The sequence below is a fragment of the Cynoglossus semilaevis genome, chromosome 17, assembly GCF_000523025.1.
Source record: "Cynoglossus semilaevis isolate Cse_v1.0 chromosome 17, Cse_v1.0, whole genome shotgun sequence".
NCBI lineage: Eukaryota > Metazoa > Chordata > Actinopteri > Pleuronectiformes > Cynoglossidae > Cynoglossus > Cynoglossus semilaevis.
In genome coordinates this window covers 10,123,897-10,143,384 of record NC_024323.1, presented here as the reverse complement: position 1 = coordinate 10,143,384, position 19,488 = coordinate 10,123,897, and the positions used below count along the sequence as shown (strand labels likewise).

Sequence of the window (19,488 nt, the reverse complement as noted above, 5' to 3'; positions counted from 1 at the left end):
CTTGTATTTTGATTGTGATAACCTTAAAGTATTATTGCTATCTCAATGCATTGAAGTTGTGCAACGTGAACACTAGAGGGCAGAAAATCTTAGAGGTTACTTCTGTGTAGTTCACTACTTTTTGCAACGGTACAATATCCAGTTCATAGTACTGAGTAGATTCATGAGGTAGTTCTTCTACAGAGTCTAGAGCAGTCTCCTCGGGACGACTGGTGAGAGGATTGCAAGGACTGTTTCTTTTTAATCTGCGGAACTTTGTTTACTTTCTTCTTAGACTCTGTAGTTTTCGCCTTCCCACTTCCAAGAGTTTCTGCTTTCTGCGATTCACGTGACACAGATCGGGATTTTGTTGCTTTAGTTTCTAACATCCCTTTGTTTCCAGCTGCCTTTGGCTGTGATGTCTGTGGCTTTACTAAAGCCGCTGATGCTGACACTACAGTGGCTTTGGGTACCTTAGACTCTGACACTTGTGCACCTTTTAATTCTGCAGATGGTATTGTGACTGTGGCGTCGATTATGATTGATTTTGACAGTGATGATTCCTCTAATGCTGTTGTCTCTGACATTCTAGAGGCTCTCTGTATCCTTGACTCTGGTGTCACTGTTTCACGCGATGTTGCCAATTCTAAAGTCAGTGGTGCCTTTGTCACCTTTGGCTCTGATGGCACCTCATCCTTTGATGATGCCGATTGAGCTTTTTCTGCGGCTTCTGTTACCCTTGACTCCAAAATCAGTGGATCCTCCATTAGTCTTGACACTGAGATCACTGGCATATCCAAAAACTCTGACTGTATGAATTTTGTCGGGTGTAACATCTGTGCTTCTAAATTCACTTCGTCTTCATCATCAGAATCTGAACTTAACTGTGAGTGTATTTCCTCCAGATCCGAACTCCCCAGATCTTCAAATGTTTCTGACTCTGAACTCGACGAGTCTTCTACTGCATACGCCGACGCCATTGTCTGCTTGTCGACATCTTCCAGTGTCCAGCTTTCATTTCTGAAATAATTTTTTTTTGGAAAGAATTTGTATTTGCTGTTGTTCGTTTTGGTACAGGAAGCTTTCCGACTTAGATCCTCGGACATTACTTTAGCCATATCATCTTTCTCTTGATATTTTAACTGCAAACACCTCCTATGAGGCGGATGGTCATTACCTGAGCCTGCAGACGTCTGCTCGTCCAACTTTTCTTTTTTCTTTAGGTCATCCTCCCTAACAGAATCCTCATTGTGCGAGTAGGCGGTAGGTAAAAGAACTAGTCCCTGAGTCTGAACCACTTTGTTTTCTTTGTCTATCTTGGTTGATCCTTTCAGGAACCTATTGGAGTAAATATTGTGTACTTGTAGTTTTTTTGCTTTGTCCTCATTTTCCTTTGTGAGCTGATAAATCTGCTGTTGTAGATCGCAGGAAAAATTTCTTGCCTTATAAAGCTTTTTTTGCACGGTGGCTAGCTGGCGATTAAATGAGTCTTGGCACAGTTGAAGGTTCTTCTCCAAGTATATTACCCTCTTGTCCTTCTCCTCCAGCTCAGCATTGGCCTCGCCCAACATGCGAATGAGCTCCTCTTTCTCCAGCAGGCTTTGATCCTGGCTGAGTTGCTGCAGATGATCCAGTCTGCTTTTTGTGTTAAGCAGCTCATACTCTGTGGCCTGTAGCTGTCTCGACAGGTGATTACGACACCTGCGAGTGTCACGTAGCAGAGCTCGCAAGCCTCGGACTTCGTTCTTGTGCTTGTTAATTGTCTCTGAAATGCTCCCCTCCGAGTCTTGAAAGTGCTTCAGAGCCACTTTGTAGCGATTCTGGACCCTTTTCAGCAATTTGTTCTCACTCTGAGCCTCAGCCAGCTGCCTCTGCAGGTCCAATACCTGGCTTTTCAGCTCTTTGGTACCAATAAACCTTTCCACCTGGAGTTTCAAACTTTGAGTCCCTTGGGTTTTCTTACTAATCTTTGACTGTGAGGACTTCGATCTTTGCCCCTTGTCTAGCTCATAATGTCGATATTTGTCCTTGAGCCTGTCCCCCCGTTCCTCAGATGAGCCTCGTAGACTAGTACAGTCACATAATGTTTTAGGAGTGGTGGGCCTGTTGTAATCGCCGTCATATTGAGGCAGGGCCTCCCCCACCGGTGTGTTCCTACTACTTACAGACATTTTTTCACCTGGTTATGTCACTCTTCTTACACAATCTAAAGACGTCCGTTTGGCCTACAGTTGTTCAACTCTGAAAATGAGATAAGAAGCTGCATGGACTTGTTGAATGGTCAGTGTTTTCCGAAGCAGTTGGCATCTCAAGTATATCATTACTGCCCTCCTGTGGACTTATCATTCCCTTACTGTCTGCCCTCTTTTTGGACTCAGCGTTCTCCTTAAACTTTTTTGACCTAGCTGAGTTAACTGAATGAATAGCCGAGTGCTCTGACATCACCGCGTGAATGGAACCTTGGCCTTTAATCTTTTATGATATCAAAGTAAATAAATAATGCTGTACCTGTGACATCATTTATCCCACTGGAGTTGTTTTCCCCGCAATCTATCGTTTTTATGAATTTGTTCTGTTTCTGGATGTTCTTAGTAGATTTCTCCTATTGTGTTGTTACATTTGTGCTTATGACTAGAAGCTTCTCTGGTGTCTTTCTCTTCCCTTCCTGATTGGCAGCCTGGTTTCATTTGTACAGTGTTTCTTCAGTATCTCCATCACATCGCAGTCTCCTTCAGATGTTGTCATTTAAAATCTGAGTGAACCTGGCGCAAAATCAAACATCTCATAGCAGATCTCTCTACTATCTATCTGACATGCTTCACTGTGTTTGCCCATTTGTGTACTTACCATTGATTATATATACTGAGCAAATCCAGTCCAGTCTCCATACAGAGAAGCGAACACTGTTAAGCTCTACTCAGAGAAGTCAAGTTGTCCCTTCAGGAGTCCCTGTCCCAGTGTTTGATGACATATTGGGGTGGAGCCGCAATGGTCGAGTAGGCTGGAAATGTGACTGGGGGTGGTCAGGCGTAGAAAAGGGTAAAGATTTTGAAGGGGTGGTTTTACTGGGAGCAGAGGCATTTGAGTCAGGGCACACATGCCTCAGCTGTGAGAGGCCCTTCTCCCCTTGGCTGGCTGGCATCCCAGAGCAGAGGCAGAGAGAGACAGAGACAGAGCGGGTCGAGTGTGAGAGACGGCGGGTGAAGAGAGAAAGTAGGGTGCGAAGTAGATTAGGAAGAGGAAAACCAGTGTTGGCTAAAGTTTTCTAAGAGGTAGGCAAAAGCATCAGTGCCGGGTTTTGTGTCATTTGCAACTGAAGTTGGTCTTTACTTTTGTATTTTTATTTTTTAGTTAGCCTGTAAGTCAGTTGGATTAGACGACCATGGCGGATACAGGTGTCAAGAAGGAGCGCTCAGCCCTGGCAGACGTGTCCTATGACGATGATGATGAGGTAGCTCTGGTGGCCGCTGCCACCGAGCCGTCAGTAGATGACGACCACGTTGAGGACAAAGATCAGGTGCTGAACCCTGGAGTGAAAAGTGAAGCCCAGATGAACGGGGTCATGGTTCTGTCTCTGCTGGACAAGATAATTGGGGTTGTAGACCAGATCCAGCAGACCCAGCACGGCCTCGAGGCCCGGCAGGAGGCCATGGAGAAATCAGTGTCAACCATCCAAGGGGAGTTGGCCAAGTTGGCCAAGAACCACGTAGGCACCACCAACACTGTCAACAAAATGCTGGAAAAGGTACGCAAAGTCAGTGTCAACGTCAAGACGGTGCGCAGCAACCTGGAGAAGCAGGCGGGTCAGATCAAGAGGCTGGAGAGCAATGAGAACGAGCTGCTGAAGAGACGTAACTTCAAAGTCCTCATTTACCAGGTGCGTTGGCACGTCGTAATTACAGTATTTCTGAATGTGATCGTGAGATTATACTATTAAAATACTCCATAAATATTAGCCTGGTATATGACAATGTAAATGGAAATATACTAAATACCTATAATACTAAATAATTGTGAAATACGATGACATATACTGTGAATGAATGAGTTCACTTTCTGCACAAACGTTGCTGCAGCTGCAGGAGCAACCTTTTTTTAACTGAAAGTTTCTTAGGTGCACTCCAACAGAGCACACTGTGGTCTCGTTTATGTACTTTCCATGACATAAATGTCAGCCTCACATTTTCCTGAGACGTTTGGGCTCCAGACACTGCGGTGCTGTGTTCAGGAGCAGCGAGGTGGAATCTCTAAGGTATAGTGAGTGACCTCTGCTGCTCCACAGCCCGCTTCAAAATGGCTCAGCGAAACTAAAGAAAGACTAGTGAGTGTAAATAAAAGTGTTAGACCTTATAAACAGTGGCATGAGGGGCTACTTGAGACACAACCAACGCCCTACGTGCTCAGGGAACAGATTGTTGGCAGGCAGAGGCCGTGAAAGACGAAGATGAAGTTTTTATTATGAGTGTTTCTCGCAAGTGAATGAATATGAGCAAAGTGTTGGTGTTGGTGCATTACTGAAATATGAACCTACAGATTTGAGATAGAAGTGTCTGAAACTGGACAACTACCGGATTCACACAAGAGGTTTAAGTACCAGTGTGCATTTGAGACTTGTGTGGCCACCCTTTTTTTAGCAGGACATGCTGTCATATCTGGCTGCTCTACCTGCAGGTTGCAGCCTGCAGCAGTAACTATACTTTAAATCAGTAGTTCCCAGAATTCCTAAAATGGAGAAAATGTGATAAATGGATTCGTTTTGAACTCGGGTTCTTAGTGAACACCACTTTTTATTATAGGGTTTGAACTTTACATCCACATCAGGGTAATGACAGCAAGATATTTGTCAATTTCTGTCAATTCATTTTACATTTTTATATGGCAAAAAGTATATGTAATAAAATATTATAACCTTCTTGTTTAAATATACTTAAAATTGACTAAAATCTCAGCCTGTTTAGTTGAAAACAACAATGATATACTCGCAGGAATTGAAGAAAGACACTCACAAAGATCTTCAACAGCTCTGATTCTCTTTTTTTCACGTCCATTTGCTGCCACCTAGTGGAAGGGTATTTAATTGTTCTGGAAGAGCAAGATATAAATAATATATTTTTTAGAACAATTAAGTGAAATTGGATAATTTTCCATGGGACACCTAATGATCACTCACAACACACTAGTGTGCCACGGCACACGGTTTCCATGTATTCATTGTGCTGCAGTTTCCGTCCACAGTCTAAAAATATTAAGGCTGGGGATTAGTGAGTGTGAATGGGTGTTTGCCTGTTTGATTGGCAAATGATTCAGGGTGTTCCCCACCCTGGGGCTACGACTCAACTGCTGGGAGTGGCTGGCAGCACTACACTGGGACCTGTAAAATGGAGCACTGTGAAAACACTGCTCCTTTCCCCCACTTTTTATTAATTTATCGCCCAGAAATTTCGCATCTAATGAGATGTAGGAGAATAACAAAAACAACTATTTAGAGGTGTTGTTTCAGCTACTTCCACCTTAATGGAAACACTGACGAGGCTAAAAATACATGACAATTAGTATTTCTATAACCTTAATAATTTCAAATGTTTGAGTCTTCTTCACGATCTCAGAATATTCAGATTATTAATTATTTTAATTGCCTCCAATTTTAAACCTATGTTTGTTTGTTTTTTGTTTTCTTTTTAATCAAAAAGTGTTGTCAAGTAAACTCACGTGATTCAGCCTGGAAATAGCTTTTGTTATTTTTATATTTATAAAAGTATTTTTTCATTATGTCTTTACGTCTTATATCCACATTTTATCTATGATTTTTTTTCTTATATTACAATCTAGATTTTGCAAATTGACCATCGGATAAAAAAAAACAAAAAACAGAGTCATATAATTAGAGAGATCCTTTTCTTTAAAAAGGTTTGTGCACGGGGAATCTGAGAGTTGCAAGCCTCTCGTGAGCAGAGCTTACTCAAGGATGGGTTTTGGCAGGCTGCTTTTTTCACTTCCCCCCCCCCACCCCCACTGTGGGAATAGGTTACACTATTGGCATCCTGCTTCAATCCAATTATTTCCTCTCGAGGAAATACATTTTTCTGCAAAGCAGGTGCTTTTTTGAGTCGCACGAAACCATTTTCCTGGTTGTCTGAACTTGATAACTCACGTTTACATAGTACTTCAGGCAAGGTCAAACCGCGGCTCTTTGCCCGGTTTCATGCGGCTCTTACTTGCAGTAACAGTAAGTAAATTGTGGCTGTTAGCCTCTGACTGGTTGGCCACCCCTGCAGTAGTTTAAAGACCTGTAGCGACATGGTGCAGTAGCTTTTTTGGGCTCCCAGTCTATATTTACCAGCTGAGGATAGTCACACCGTGTCTGGTTCACAGATACTGGCTGTTTGGATATTGACAGCACGACAAATCAACACTGGACCTTTCCACTTTAAAACACTGACTCTGTGTTAATGTGTTAAGGCGGGAGGGCGGGGCTTGTTTAGAAAAAAAGAGTTAGCGTTCAGAGCGAGAGTTATGTGAGCGAGGGTCAATGGGGTTATTGTGTGTGAGAGTTGAACCAATTTTTGTGCTTTGTGAGCGCGGCGCTGGTTTCTTACGCAGCTTCTGTTTGTGTGCTCTGAGAATAGCCACCTACGTACGTACAGTATTTCTAGTTGGAAAAGCTTTTGACGATGATGCTTTATAATTAAACCTGCAATGATGGTGGCATGGAGAGTCCCCCAGCAACAGCAGAGGGATTCTGTGTGTGGCATACCCCAGGGCGGGGTTGTGAAGACATTATCAGCAGGGGTGTGCCACATTTGAGCAAAACAAAGGAACATTCTGGTATAGAAATAATCACTGTGTCCATTAGCATCACAAGTAGCTGAGCAGAGCAGAGTAAATCGGAAACTATTTGGATCAATTAGTTAAAACGTAATTAACTGTTGTGGAATTAGCATCCTAAAATCTCTATCCTTTGTGTATTTACACAATTAACAAACTGTATTTTATTGGTTATATTTATAACAAAAACATTTCAAAATACTCAAAAAATGGTTTACAGTTTAAGAACTGCTGATGCGAAATGTTCCAATTAAGCAAGTAGAGGTCTTGCTGTATGATACAGTAGATCATTGGTTCCCAAAATTGGGGGTGGGCCCCCTGTGGGTGGCACAGAGTTAATGCAAAGGGAGCAGGACAAAGTAATTTAATTTTGAATATTTTTTATTTGTGCCACAGTGGGAAATAATCACTGATTTGTTATTTTATTTTCAGTTTTCAGTGAGAATATTCATTTTTAGGAATTACAGTGTTTTTGTACACCATATTTCTTTTAACCCTTTTTGCCCTTCATGCCCTTACGGTTCACAAACATGATTTTGTCAGACCAAATTGAGGACATTAAGGAATTCGACAGCCCTCTTTCCACACGGTCATCATTGCTGTTGGCTGTGACTAAGTCCATGCCAACAGATTCATTTTTGCTTTATGTAATATGTCGTTCAATGTAAGTACCAAAAATTAGCGTAACGTCGCCGCTAGGAATCAGCTACGTTAGACAAAAGGTAATGAAGATTGCTGGGTTCGTCGCAGTTTGACACTCGGACTAAAATAACACATCGTTTGAAGCTGGTGAGAGGCATGCCAACTCCAGGTCACACGTTTGTTTTCACCTTGCCTTTGATATGTTTAATTATGCAAATGAATCCCATTTGTGCCATCTGATCTGAGCATGCCTTTTCATCCGAGTGTGAGACGGTAATGCTCTGTGTCTGGACCCGGCATTTTTGGCTGCAGTTCAAGGGCAGTGATATGGTCATGTGGTCCTCTAACGAAGATATGTAAGTCTCCTCGGTTACAGTCGACTTATTTCACGCCGACTTTAAACACCTTCCACAGCTCATGTTGCAGCCAACGAGCACCGAGGCCAAAACTCTGCCTGAGTTTCTTTAAAGGATTAAACTCATGCCACGATGTATCTCACTTTAACCTACAGAGCATAAAGTGACCCCCCAGGTTCATCGCCTAAAGGTTTTGGCCTCTGTGGGTCTCTAAATATTTGCGTAAAGAGCGGGTATGAGCAATTTGCGGCCCGGGGGCCAGATGCGGCCCGCTTGGCTTTTCAATCTGGCCCACCAAACGTATCCAAATTATGTTATTAATTTATATTATTATTGTACCTCTGCCTTTTCCTTGCAATGCTCACATTTCCCCAAAGGATGAAGTAGGAAAGGCTAAAAGCATTTTAGAATTTTAGCCATTATGCATGACTTTTACAGATCATTTAATGCAACCTGAAGAAATTTTAGGAGTCAAAGAGTTTGCCCACGCCTGGTATAGAGTGTCTGTGAAGCCCTTAGCCAAACACTCCACAGACAGGAGGAAGACCAGGAGGACATCACCAATTTGGTGTGATGATTCATCATGTTGGCATCTTGCACCTTCCCACTACTTACTTTCTCTCTCCTCTTGTCACTGCTGCTGTGTAAGCAGCCTGAAATCTTAAGCCTCTGATCCATAATGAAGGGCACAGTTCATTCAGTGTTTCCTACAGTACTGGTACAGTACCAGTCCTTCATGTCCTCTCTGTTTTTCTCCTCTGTAGCACTCCTCTACCACCGGCCCACTGGAAAGATATCCGGGAGGCTCCACATTTCACTATGGCGTGTCAGCTACTGTGTCAAGCCAGTACTCCATTTGAATCATCGCTAGTGTGTGTGTCTGTGTGTGTGGGTGTGTGTGAGAGCATGAGGTTTTAGCAGCTCTTAGCACTATCCTCTATTTATCACCAGAGATAAATTTATTCCATAAATCATGCCATAAATAGCACGATCTAGAAACAGTCCTGTATTAATACCATTTAACTACGCTGTTTATCGAACATTTTGTAAGTGAAAGAGGGTCTAAGAAAATTGTCAATGATGTTTTTGTTCCATCTGCAGAACTGTATTAAAAGTATTAAATTTATCAGGTACAAATATCTAAATATGTGAGTAAGAGTTTGCAGAGAAAAGTGTAAGAGGCAGTCAGAACGGCAGAAAAGTACTTGATGGTCGGTGCAGGATTTGTAACTAGACAGTCATGACAGAGAGGTTCTGGTTGGGGTTGGAATTACACTAGATATCAGGTCTGAGCCCCTGTTGTTCATAATGATGATGGATAGGCTGACAGATAAGGTCAGACAGCCAGCTCCACGGACCACGATGACCACAGATGGCACCGAAACCAGTAATGAGGGAGCGGGTGGGAGAGAACCTGGAGAGGTGGAGGTATGTATTGGAGAGGGAAGGAAAAAAGGTCAGCGCCGTCAGCAGTGAATAAAAGTGAGGCAGATGGAGATGTAGAGGTAACAAAGCTAAAACTGCATTGCGGAGATAAAGAAAAATGTTCAGAATATTGCGGTGTGATGTTAAAATCAGGGAAGATAGCGAAGATGTTGTAGCTGCCAGACAGATACGAAAGAGGAAGGACATTGTGAAGATGTAGTAAAGGTAGTGACAAAGGACGTATGTAACCTGTTGTGGCGACATGTTGGCTAGTTGCCACTGATGCTAATTGCTATTGCTAAGATTTTCTGAATGGTGGTTTATCCTAACCGAGTCCATATTATATAGTAAAACCTTGTATAATTAAAGACTACAGACATATTCTTACACGTTATTTCAGTCAAAACAAGGTCAAGTTCCCACGTGTCTATTCCTGTAGACGACCTTAGGTAACCCCTGTCTCTGCCAAAGTACAAAGATATTTTGCTGAATTCCAGGCACGTAGCCTGTCTGGGCCCGCCTTAATGTTTATTACTGACCGATAAAGTCACCATACCACAGAATAAATATAAACAACAGGTACGTTCCTCTGCGTCTACGGCAAAAAAAAACAAACAAACCAACAAAACACCCAGGACACTTACTGTATATTGGTACTGCAAATTTTAGAACATTTACAGCTCTAAGCAAGTTAGTCTGCGGCTAAGTGAATTTAAAGACGGTAAATTATTATAACAACAAAATTATAAACATAAACAGATCAGAGAACCCAAACTGGAAGCAAGCTAAGCATTTTTTCCCAAAGACTGGGTCGTAGATATTTTTTTTGGGTCGTCTCGCCTCATGTTCCCAGTAACCTTTGTAGAGACATTTAGATTCTCCCATGGCGTCATTTTCAGGTATGGTTTGAAACCTAAAAGCTGAATCCTATTCTCTGGACATCACTTTGTCCCTTCATTGCTCCTTTGCTGAAACTCAAACACCTGGAACCTGAGACCCGGCTCTTCCAGTCCATGTGCTTTCTTTCAACCTTCGTCTTCAGAAGACACTCAAAGCCCACCCTATCAAGTTCAATGACCATCATGCCCTCTTCTCTTACCCCCACATCCTCAGCACCTCTAAACCCACATCCATGACCCCTCCTCATACAGTACCTGATCCCAGGCTGCAGCTGCCTTCCCATTTCACCTAACATCCCTCTTGCACAGGAGCAGACAGGATGTACCAGCTGGGACAGTGATCAGATCACCCCCCAACATTTGTACAGTTGTAGTTTTCAACCACCGTCTTGGCTGCCGCCCAGTAATGTGTCCACGTACCGCATTACAGCACGGTGGAAGCTGCTGATTCCAACAATTTGTTGACACTCCCTTCATCTACGAGGCCAATCACTAAAATAAAAGAGTTGGCCAAATTATCAGAGTCACTTTGCTGTATTAAAGGAAACCACTATGTCGTTATAAATACACCGGCAGTAATGCAACGGAGTAGCCTCGTGTCTTATTTCATTGAGCGAGTCTGAAGTGCATTCAATTAACTTTGTGTTTATGTGGCGGCAGTTTCACTGCACATGGTCGTCCATTCAACCAGTGTAAGTTTTTATAAGATTTTTTTGAAGTATATAAGCAGTATCAATAGTTATTCTATTTATATAGCTCACTGTTGTGTCTGTAACCTGATACGCTGCGTGTGAAAGTAAAGGTTGGTGCTACAGCTGGCCGCTGTTTTTGTCACTGACATGTGAGTTATAGGAGAGCATGCCACTCTGTGGGTTGGATTTGGATTCGATTTTGCATACAGACGGATGTTTAGGATGATTATTCTATAAATAATAAAAGTGGTAGTTATTCTGTCAGAACAAAAGGCAAAGTTCAAGGGGAAGAGCCTGGTCGTGATTTACAAATCTGCATTTATTCCTATAGAGTTCTGCTTAAGGAGAAAACCAAATATTTCCTTTGCTTTCCAAATAGCTATTTAAGGATAAGACTTGACATGTAGTACTCTGTAGAGTTTAAAAGACACAATTCCTTTTTAGCAGAGTACTGTTCTCTTGGTGTACCACTCCAGCACTGAGACTGCATGTTTACACATGGACGTGAAAGGAAAAGTACTGTTTTTGATCATTGACCCAGTGTTCAGAGGTGGAATTCCAGTCTTGGATGTGGAAACACTGAGCTCTAGAAAAGGGGCTTTTCCGATCGGGTGTGAAATCTCAAATCCCTGTGGTGACGTGGACAGGACTGACCCTGTGTGTGTACACTAATCAGGGCATCAAAAAGCCTTTTTTCTCTGAATGACGCCACCGTTAGACTCCGGGTTTGGCCGTTAATATTCCATCACTATTTGACTCATTCCCAGAGCATCTGAGACAAAAGTGAGATCTGCTATGATGTACGGTTCAGAGATAGCGACTCTGAGTTGCAGGAGGCAGCGATGAAGATGCTGAGATTTTTCCAGGATGGACAGGATTAAAACTGATGGCTGAGACAAAGACACATCCCAGTAGATGGGACATTCACATCTCCTTAAATGGCATTCCCACATTGGTAAACAATTCCAGAATTGGCGTCTAATCTCGGTCTGTTTTTTTGTTTTTTAAATATTAACAACCAAACTGCATTTGTGTCCTTATTATAGACTGTAATCAGTCTTAAGGGATCAAAGAATCATGGTTCCAGCGACAGTAACTACTCTGACATGCAGATCGTCACCAGCGTTTCATCTCAGTCTTCCGTCGCTGCGTTGCCCCTGCATGGAGTAAACATGGCGTAGTGAGTAGAACTCACAGTGAGGCAGAGACCGGACGGGATCAGACAGCTGCTTTTGTGACTCATCCACAGACCTTTCATCACTTTGTCTCCGGAGGGCGATGTTTGCCTCATCTGAATGTGTGTAGGAGGATCAGGACTGTGAGAGTGGGTGCACATTTGTTGCGTGAACGACTGTGTTTCCTAATCAGTACCGAACAGTTTAGATTTGCAGGGAGAATAAATAGTTTGACTGCACGCCAGTCTTCCATGGTAGAGGGGCAACGCTGGTGCTATAACAAACTAGCAGTAGCTACATAAATCAGCAGTGAACCAAAGAGCAGAACGATGAATATAGACTGTAACAACACAGACAGACACCGTGCTGCCGAGGGCTTTAACACTGTTGATGTGAACTGGGGTGTTGTGTTGTTGTTTTTACGGTAAAATTAATGTCATATAAATAATTTAAATTCCCTTCTAACCATTTTATCAACATTCCACGATGGACATTTATTCATAATAGGACCAGTCCCCACTTAAATGAATGGCAGGAGAGCTCCTAGCAAGTGATAGATAGCATTCCTCGTACTGACGTTGGTAATGATCTGTGATCTCTGAGTATTTATTCAACTTTTAACACAAGTGAATATACTGTGGAACCGAGCATTGAACTAAATATATTTACATTTATCCATTTAGAAGATGCTTTGCTCCAATCCAGAGCTACAAACATGAGGAGGATTATTGTTTTCACTGGCACTAGAACCCAGGACCTTCTGTGTGTAGGCAGACATGTAAGGCCTGGTATACCAATGGTTCTCCAACTTTTTCTACACTGTACCACCTGAGAAAACACTGATCTCTCTGAGTACCACCACGATGACGACATTAGCATATAGCAGCATAGGCCTTGACTATTAGCTTCCACCACACAGGAGAGATGTTTATAAATGTTTATAAAGACGTTAATGTTTAAATGTTGTGTGTTTAAAAAGTACCACAGTTTGAGAACCACTGCTATATACTATACACTCTTATTTCCCAAAGACTGGGTCGCGACCCTCAGGTGGGTCAATAACGGTCAAGTACACCTTTATTTGGTGATTTATGTCACAACCGGTTGTGACTTTTAAATAATAATAAATAGATAATAAATTGTATTTCACAGTCCTGCTGTATCTCCATCTGTTTTTAGTGTTAGCTAATCTTGACAACTGGTGTACGTAACTGTGCTAGTGAATAAACAGCGCACCAACATGATGCTGGAACATACTTTGGTATTTTCCTGTGCTTCTGTATGACATCACTGCTTTTCTCCATCAGCCATAGGAGCTCCCTGCTGCTGAATAAGAGCTGCCGTGTCTTATGAAAGGTGCTCACAGTTGGGCTTTATGGAAAAAATAGTGTGGAAGGAAACTCTACCCAAGAACATAGGGACACGCCCGAGTGCTTCTACATGAGTATTTTGTGTACTTTACACAGCAACATCACAGATGCATTTGTGTACTAGTGTATTTTTGAAGCCCAAGCTTTACACATCGGCTTTTACTTTTAGCCCAGCAGGCTAATTTAGTCCGCATATAAAAACAAACCATACGAACAACCATTCACAGAACAGAGTGTTTTGGTAAACTTTATACAACTGTGAATTAAAGAAGGTAGCATTAGCCACACTATGAATTATATAAATAAGTACAGTAGAGGCTGCTTCTAACATTCGGATGTGCATCTTTAGGCTAATTACTGGCTAACCACATTTATGTTGTTTTTCTTGATGAATTTTAGTTTTGTGTAGTAGTAGTGTTGCTATAGTTGCTTTACATAATCTTTAGATGCCTTTGCTTATTTCTTTAGTGTTTTTGCTCTTACCACTAATATTTAGCTATTTATGTGAGCTCATGTTTCTTGGCTACTTTTATTTATTTTTTTGTTAAATTTATTAGCTGATATTTTGCAATTCTTTTCAAGCATTTTTGTCTCTGTATGAAACAACTTTAACAAGTATTTAAATTTTCATTTTTTACTATTTAACTAATTATTATCTTTGATAGCATTTAGCTGTTTTAATAGCATTTAGCTTCTTTCTAATCCTCCTTTTGACTGTATGTAAGTAATATATAATAGAGTAACCTTAGAAGAAGAACACATTTTAATATAATTAAATTGGCAATATATGGCGCCATTAACCACGTTATTAATGTTCAATGTATACAGTTTTATATTGTAAAAAAAAGTTCATTCAACTATAGATAGAGTATCATGGCTAATGTCTGTGTAATATTTCTCTTCTGAATCAGCCTGTAGAATATGTTCTGGTCCAGTCACATGCTCACAGATTTAAAAATATCTTACATTAACATTACTAAAGCAGCTCAGATTCAAATTCCCCGTGTTTGCAGAAGCAGGTGTTGCATTAAATCAACATTTAGTTGTAATGCACTCACAACAACTGTCGGTGCGTTGTCGTCAGCTGTTTATCCAAAACTAAACTTCAGCGCCCACCAGAGACAACATAAGGCCGTGGTTGTCATGGAGAGGGAGAGCTGTGTTTATCTGTTGCTATGCTGGAGGGAAGGGGGCAGGTGTAATGTGTTGGGTTAGGTTGGGTGGGTGTCGGTAAAGGCCTGAATGCTACAGTGGCAATCAGCCAGAGAATGGTAAATGGAATCCAGAGAGAGGGAAAGGCCAGCCCAAAATAAATCTATACAGAGCGGACCAGTCAGAACTGCAGCTCCAGATAAGGAGGCAATGTGTATTTTATAACGGGACTGAACAGCAGTGTGTGGGCCGGAGAGCCGGGAGTTCCACCTTCAGATAACTGAATTAAATTCTCATGACATAAATACGGATGACCGAACGGTAAATTTAACACGGGGACACAATGGTCCCAGGCTAGTCTGTCTTTAAGGCTAGAACTTTCCCTGCATATACATATCTTTCTGATTATGCTAATCTAAACATAGTCATGGGAATTAAAGGTGGCAGATGTGAAACATGTATTGTCATTTCTTAAGTTGAAGACCCTAATCTTCCTGTGTCGGGGTCTAGATAGATAGATAGATGTACTTAGATCTAGATCTAGATAGATAGATAGATGTACTTTATTGATCCCAGGCTGGGAAACTGCAGATCTGGGAAATTGGCAAAGACAGGGCCAGGACATTGTTTGACTCACTTTGTGTTTCAACATGATGTTCAGTTACCACCTATCCAGAAGGGCAGTTGATTTTATCGTGGTAAAGCAGTGTTTTCCAAACTTTTTTTCTGGGTACCCATTTTTTAAAAGTGACAAACCTTGATGACCCCAACAAAAAACCTCTTGCGTCCCACCTGAGGGCTGCGACCCAGTCTTTGGGAAACAATGAATAAACAATGAAAAGTCCAAGTCATACGTTCTTGGTATATACAAATCTATGAAACTTAAGTTAGATTTTTTAGGTTGTAGTGTTCTTTGGATTATAGCATTTGCTTCGTTGTGTTGCAGGAGTGAACGTTGTAAAAATGAATTGATTTTTATCATTTAACATTAGTCAAAGCAAAAGGATGGGATTCAGGTTAAGGATTCGTTTGTGCAGTCTGAGTTACCCTCAGATTTGATCTAGTCCGTTAGACCAGACCTGGGTGTTGTAAAACATCAGCAGCCACATATACGGTACTGGAACGCCAGGAGTGATTTAATCTGAGCTGACAGCTGGGCTGATGGGGGAAAAGAGTGATTACACCTGAAATGAGATTGAGGTGATGAAAAACGCAGGCTGGTGTCAGAAGTGACGCATTAATTTGAAACCATCGACAGGACGCCGGGAATTAATTTAACAGGTTTGTGCAGCGTTGCTGTGTCGGTTTGTATTTACAGTAGAAGAAATTGATTTTTAAATAGACAGGGAAACAGTTTAAAAAGATACAGTATTAGCCTGAACCTGTTTGAGGTGCTCATGATAAAATGCAGCCATAAAGATGTTACAATCTTTTTTTGAAATTAAAGGAATGGAAATATTTAATTAACATATATTTGAATAGATGATGTGGTGATTCTTAAAAATATTCAATTAATAGTGAGTTGTATTTTTTTAATCAATAGCCATTCAAATTAATAATACAAATAGCTCAAATAAAATTAAAAAAAAAATGCAGGTTTTCTTTTGCGTCATTAAAATAATTTTTTTTTAAAAATGCAGGTTTTCTTTTGCGTCATTGACTGTGTCTACAAATGGAGGAAACGCTTAAGAATAGAAGAATAGAAAAGATAATACTGCACAAGTAAAGTTGCTACATGCAGGTGACGTCTTTAAACTTACTTCTAGCGAGAATTGATAGTTAATACATTTAGTTTAGGACAGGAAAGTGATTACCAAACGTTTCTGGATTGAATCGGTGCAGTGATGACTTGGCATGATGATGGCAATGATGGCAAAGGTTCGTTGTTGGACAGTTTGGACCATCAAACTGTCACACAAAGGTTCGTTGTTGCACAGTTTGGACCATCAAACTGTCACACAGTGTCCTCTCACGTTCTTATCCTGGTGCTTGTAACTTACATTGATCTTTTTTAATGTTCATTGACATCACCCTTGAGTGTACACTGTTGATATCCATGAACCTCTCTGGGCCATATTTAGGTAATACATAATCGATATTTTAGGTCAGTAAGTTTATAGGTATTCAGAGAAACAGCAATCCGTGTTTTTGTATTTTTATTTAAATAATAAATAGGTGGGTGTGACGGTGAAAGTATGACTCATGATATATAAATAGCGCCACTAGATGGCACTCTGTACCAGGCTGATGTTGTCAACACAGTTTCTAACCCAAAGGCCAATGAAATATCTGTGCGAAGGTGATCATTTTTACATGACAACCCAAATGTCATCATTTAGATGAATCATACAGCGGCATCACGTCCTCTAATTGTGTGGTAAATGTCAAATTGGAAAAAAAAAGCCGATTAACTTCATAAATTGTCCCAATCTGTCCCAATTTGCAGGACCACGTGAAGGCACCGAAGGAGACAAAGACAGCGGAGGCCGCTGTTAGGGGTGACGCAGTGGAAGGCCTTCAGCAGATATCTGAGGAAGGACCAGAGGGATGCCCGGCTAACGTCAACTCAGACGAGGAGGTGGAGATTGAGGAGATTATCGAAGAGTCTCGCACCAAGCGCCTGCAACGCTCCACCAAGCAGCAGGTGGACAACATCAAGAAAGCCTTCTCTAAAGAAAACATGGAAAAGACCAAACTGAAGACGAAGGAGAACTTGGAAAAGACCAGGCTGAGAACCCGCGAGAACCTGGAGAAGACCAGGCAAAAGACCAGAGACAACCTGGAGAAAACCAAACACAACCTGGAAAAGAAGATTGGCAAACTCGGGACCCGCATGACCCCCACCCAGGAGCGCAGGGCAAAGCTGAAGAGCTCCAAAGATAAGATGAAGAAGTCCCTCACCCCCGACCACACCGTCTACGCTCGCTCCAAGACGTCCGTGTACCGAGTGCCGCCGTTCACCTTCCACGTGAAGAAGATCCGAGAAGGAGAGGAGGAGGTGGTGGTGCAGAACACAGAGATGCAGGATGTGGCCGACGCCGAGGAGCAGCCGGAAGGAGAGGAGAACGGCCATGACCTGCACAAGGAGGTGGAGGAAGAGGAGCTACTAAGTGTAGACAGCCCAGAGATGGAGAATCTGTTGCAGGTGATCGAAGACTCTCAGCTGGTCACGATCTCAGAGTCGGATCACTCTAAGAAGAAGCAGCGAGATTAAAACATCATCACGGCTCAGTGAAAAAAAAAAGAATAAATGAGATAGGGGAGAAATGTAACCATGAACGTACAGTATGTCATCACAAGGACAAGGACAGTATTAGACACAGGGACTTTCTAGACGAAGTCACAACCTGAGAGATGTCAGGTTTTTTTTCTGTTCTCTTTTTACTCAATATGGATGACTTTCATATCTGCTTCTCTTTGCCATATAATAAATAAAATAAGCAAAAAAAAAAAAACAGCTTTTAAAAAACGTTTCAGGCTGATAATCTTAGTTGTGCACTTTTTGAATATCTTGTATCTGTCACCGGCGTGACAATTTGACAGGCTTGAAGGAAAGGTGTTTGAAGAGCGTTTGTGGTTGAGATGTTGATTAGATGTACTATTAGGTGTAATGTGCGCACAGAGAGGAAGGAAGAACGCAGGAAGGAAAGGGATGAACTCCTTTATAAGGAGATCACAGATAAGCAACAACACGTCAAAGCACTAAAGCACTACAGGGAATGTTTACAGGAAGTAGGAGGCAAGATTTACATTGCTTCACCGTGTGAATTATAGCGTGACAGTTTTCAGGGCCTGAGCACCAAGACCTCCAGACGTGGAAGGATTGAGAGTGATACTAAGACAAATCTTTTTTCTTTTTTTTTTTACGCCCTACATTTGAGAATTCCTAGCGGGGCCTGACGTGGTGACGTCTTTATTGATGCTGCGTGCCAAGGCTAAGAGAAGTATTGATTACTTAGAGGAACCTGAGAAGGGTCTCCTGGGTTGAAGTAATCCTAACATGTATTACCTGGCTTTGAAGTGGTTAGAGCTGTAATTAAATAAAAGCTAAACCATTGAAAGCGAATGCATCGTAGCATGAATGAATTCATAGTAAAATTTGAATATTATAAAACACATACAGTACTGTAAAAGAATGGTAGATAACATGTATAGATGTCTATTGTATAACAATACCATTAAAGCAAAATACATACAGCGCGATGCTTTAAACGGAACTCATTGTAACAGACACCTGAACCGTCCAACAGGAGACAGGTTGCAGGAAGCATTGGCGTCATATGCCAGGTTTCCTGTTATGTTTTATTGTATGCATTTCGTTTAATGTTATTATATATTATACATTGGTATATTTGGCATCATGATCCATTAAAGAAGTGCTGAAACAAGCAATTGAAAATAAAAGATTCAAAGGGAAAATGTGTGTGTTATGGATAATGTGTGTGTAACTCCATAAACCTAGGCTGCTATGAATATGGAGTTTCCTCTGTGACCAGCAAATGACAGTCTTTGTCTGGCACTTTCATCCACTTTCATTTAAGTGCTTTTCATTCTACCAAAAATACTTTATTAAAAAAAAAAAAACAAAAGCTAAAAATCAAAGTCATAAACCTGCTGTAATCATCAAATACCTGTCACATTTTTTTTTTTTTTTACAGTTCAACACAGTACTTAAGCCATAAAGGAGACGAAGGAAACAATGGTATTTCTATGGTTACGGCTCATAATTGTGCATTTGCACAATCCTGTTGGTTAAATTGCAGGAAGAAGAAAAATTACAGTCTGAAGAGCAAGTGACTGACACGCAGAGACAAAAATGGAATTTTGAACTCCAGTTGCCGGCAGACAGGCGCTTTCATGAATCGCACAGCACTTGAACAAATGCCAGAACACATGCGTAGCACAGCAGCGTGTGCACATTTTTTTCCAGAGAAAATTTCCTGTGAATCAAACAGGCAATATGAAAAAAAAAA

The 19,488-nt window shown here is 41.4% G+C and overlaps 1 protein-coding gene across 1 annotated transcript; it reads left to right on the top strand.

Annotated features, from left to right (window-relative positions):
• Positions 1 to 2,542: 2,542 nt before the first annotated feature.
• On the top strand, positions 2,543 to 19,488 carry cavin1a (caveolae associated protein 1a). The gene is made up of 3 exons (XM_008330031.3): positions 2,543 to 3,251; positions 3,331 to 3,856; positions 16,962 to 19,488. The coding sequence occupies exons 2-3, from the start codon at positions 3,362 to 3,364 to the stop codon at positions 17,727 to 17,729; spliced, it is 1,263 nt and encodes a 420-aa protein (XP_008328253.1). The 5' UTR covers positions 2,543 to 3,251; positions 3,331 to 3,361; the 3' UTR covers positions 17,730 to 19,488.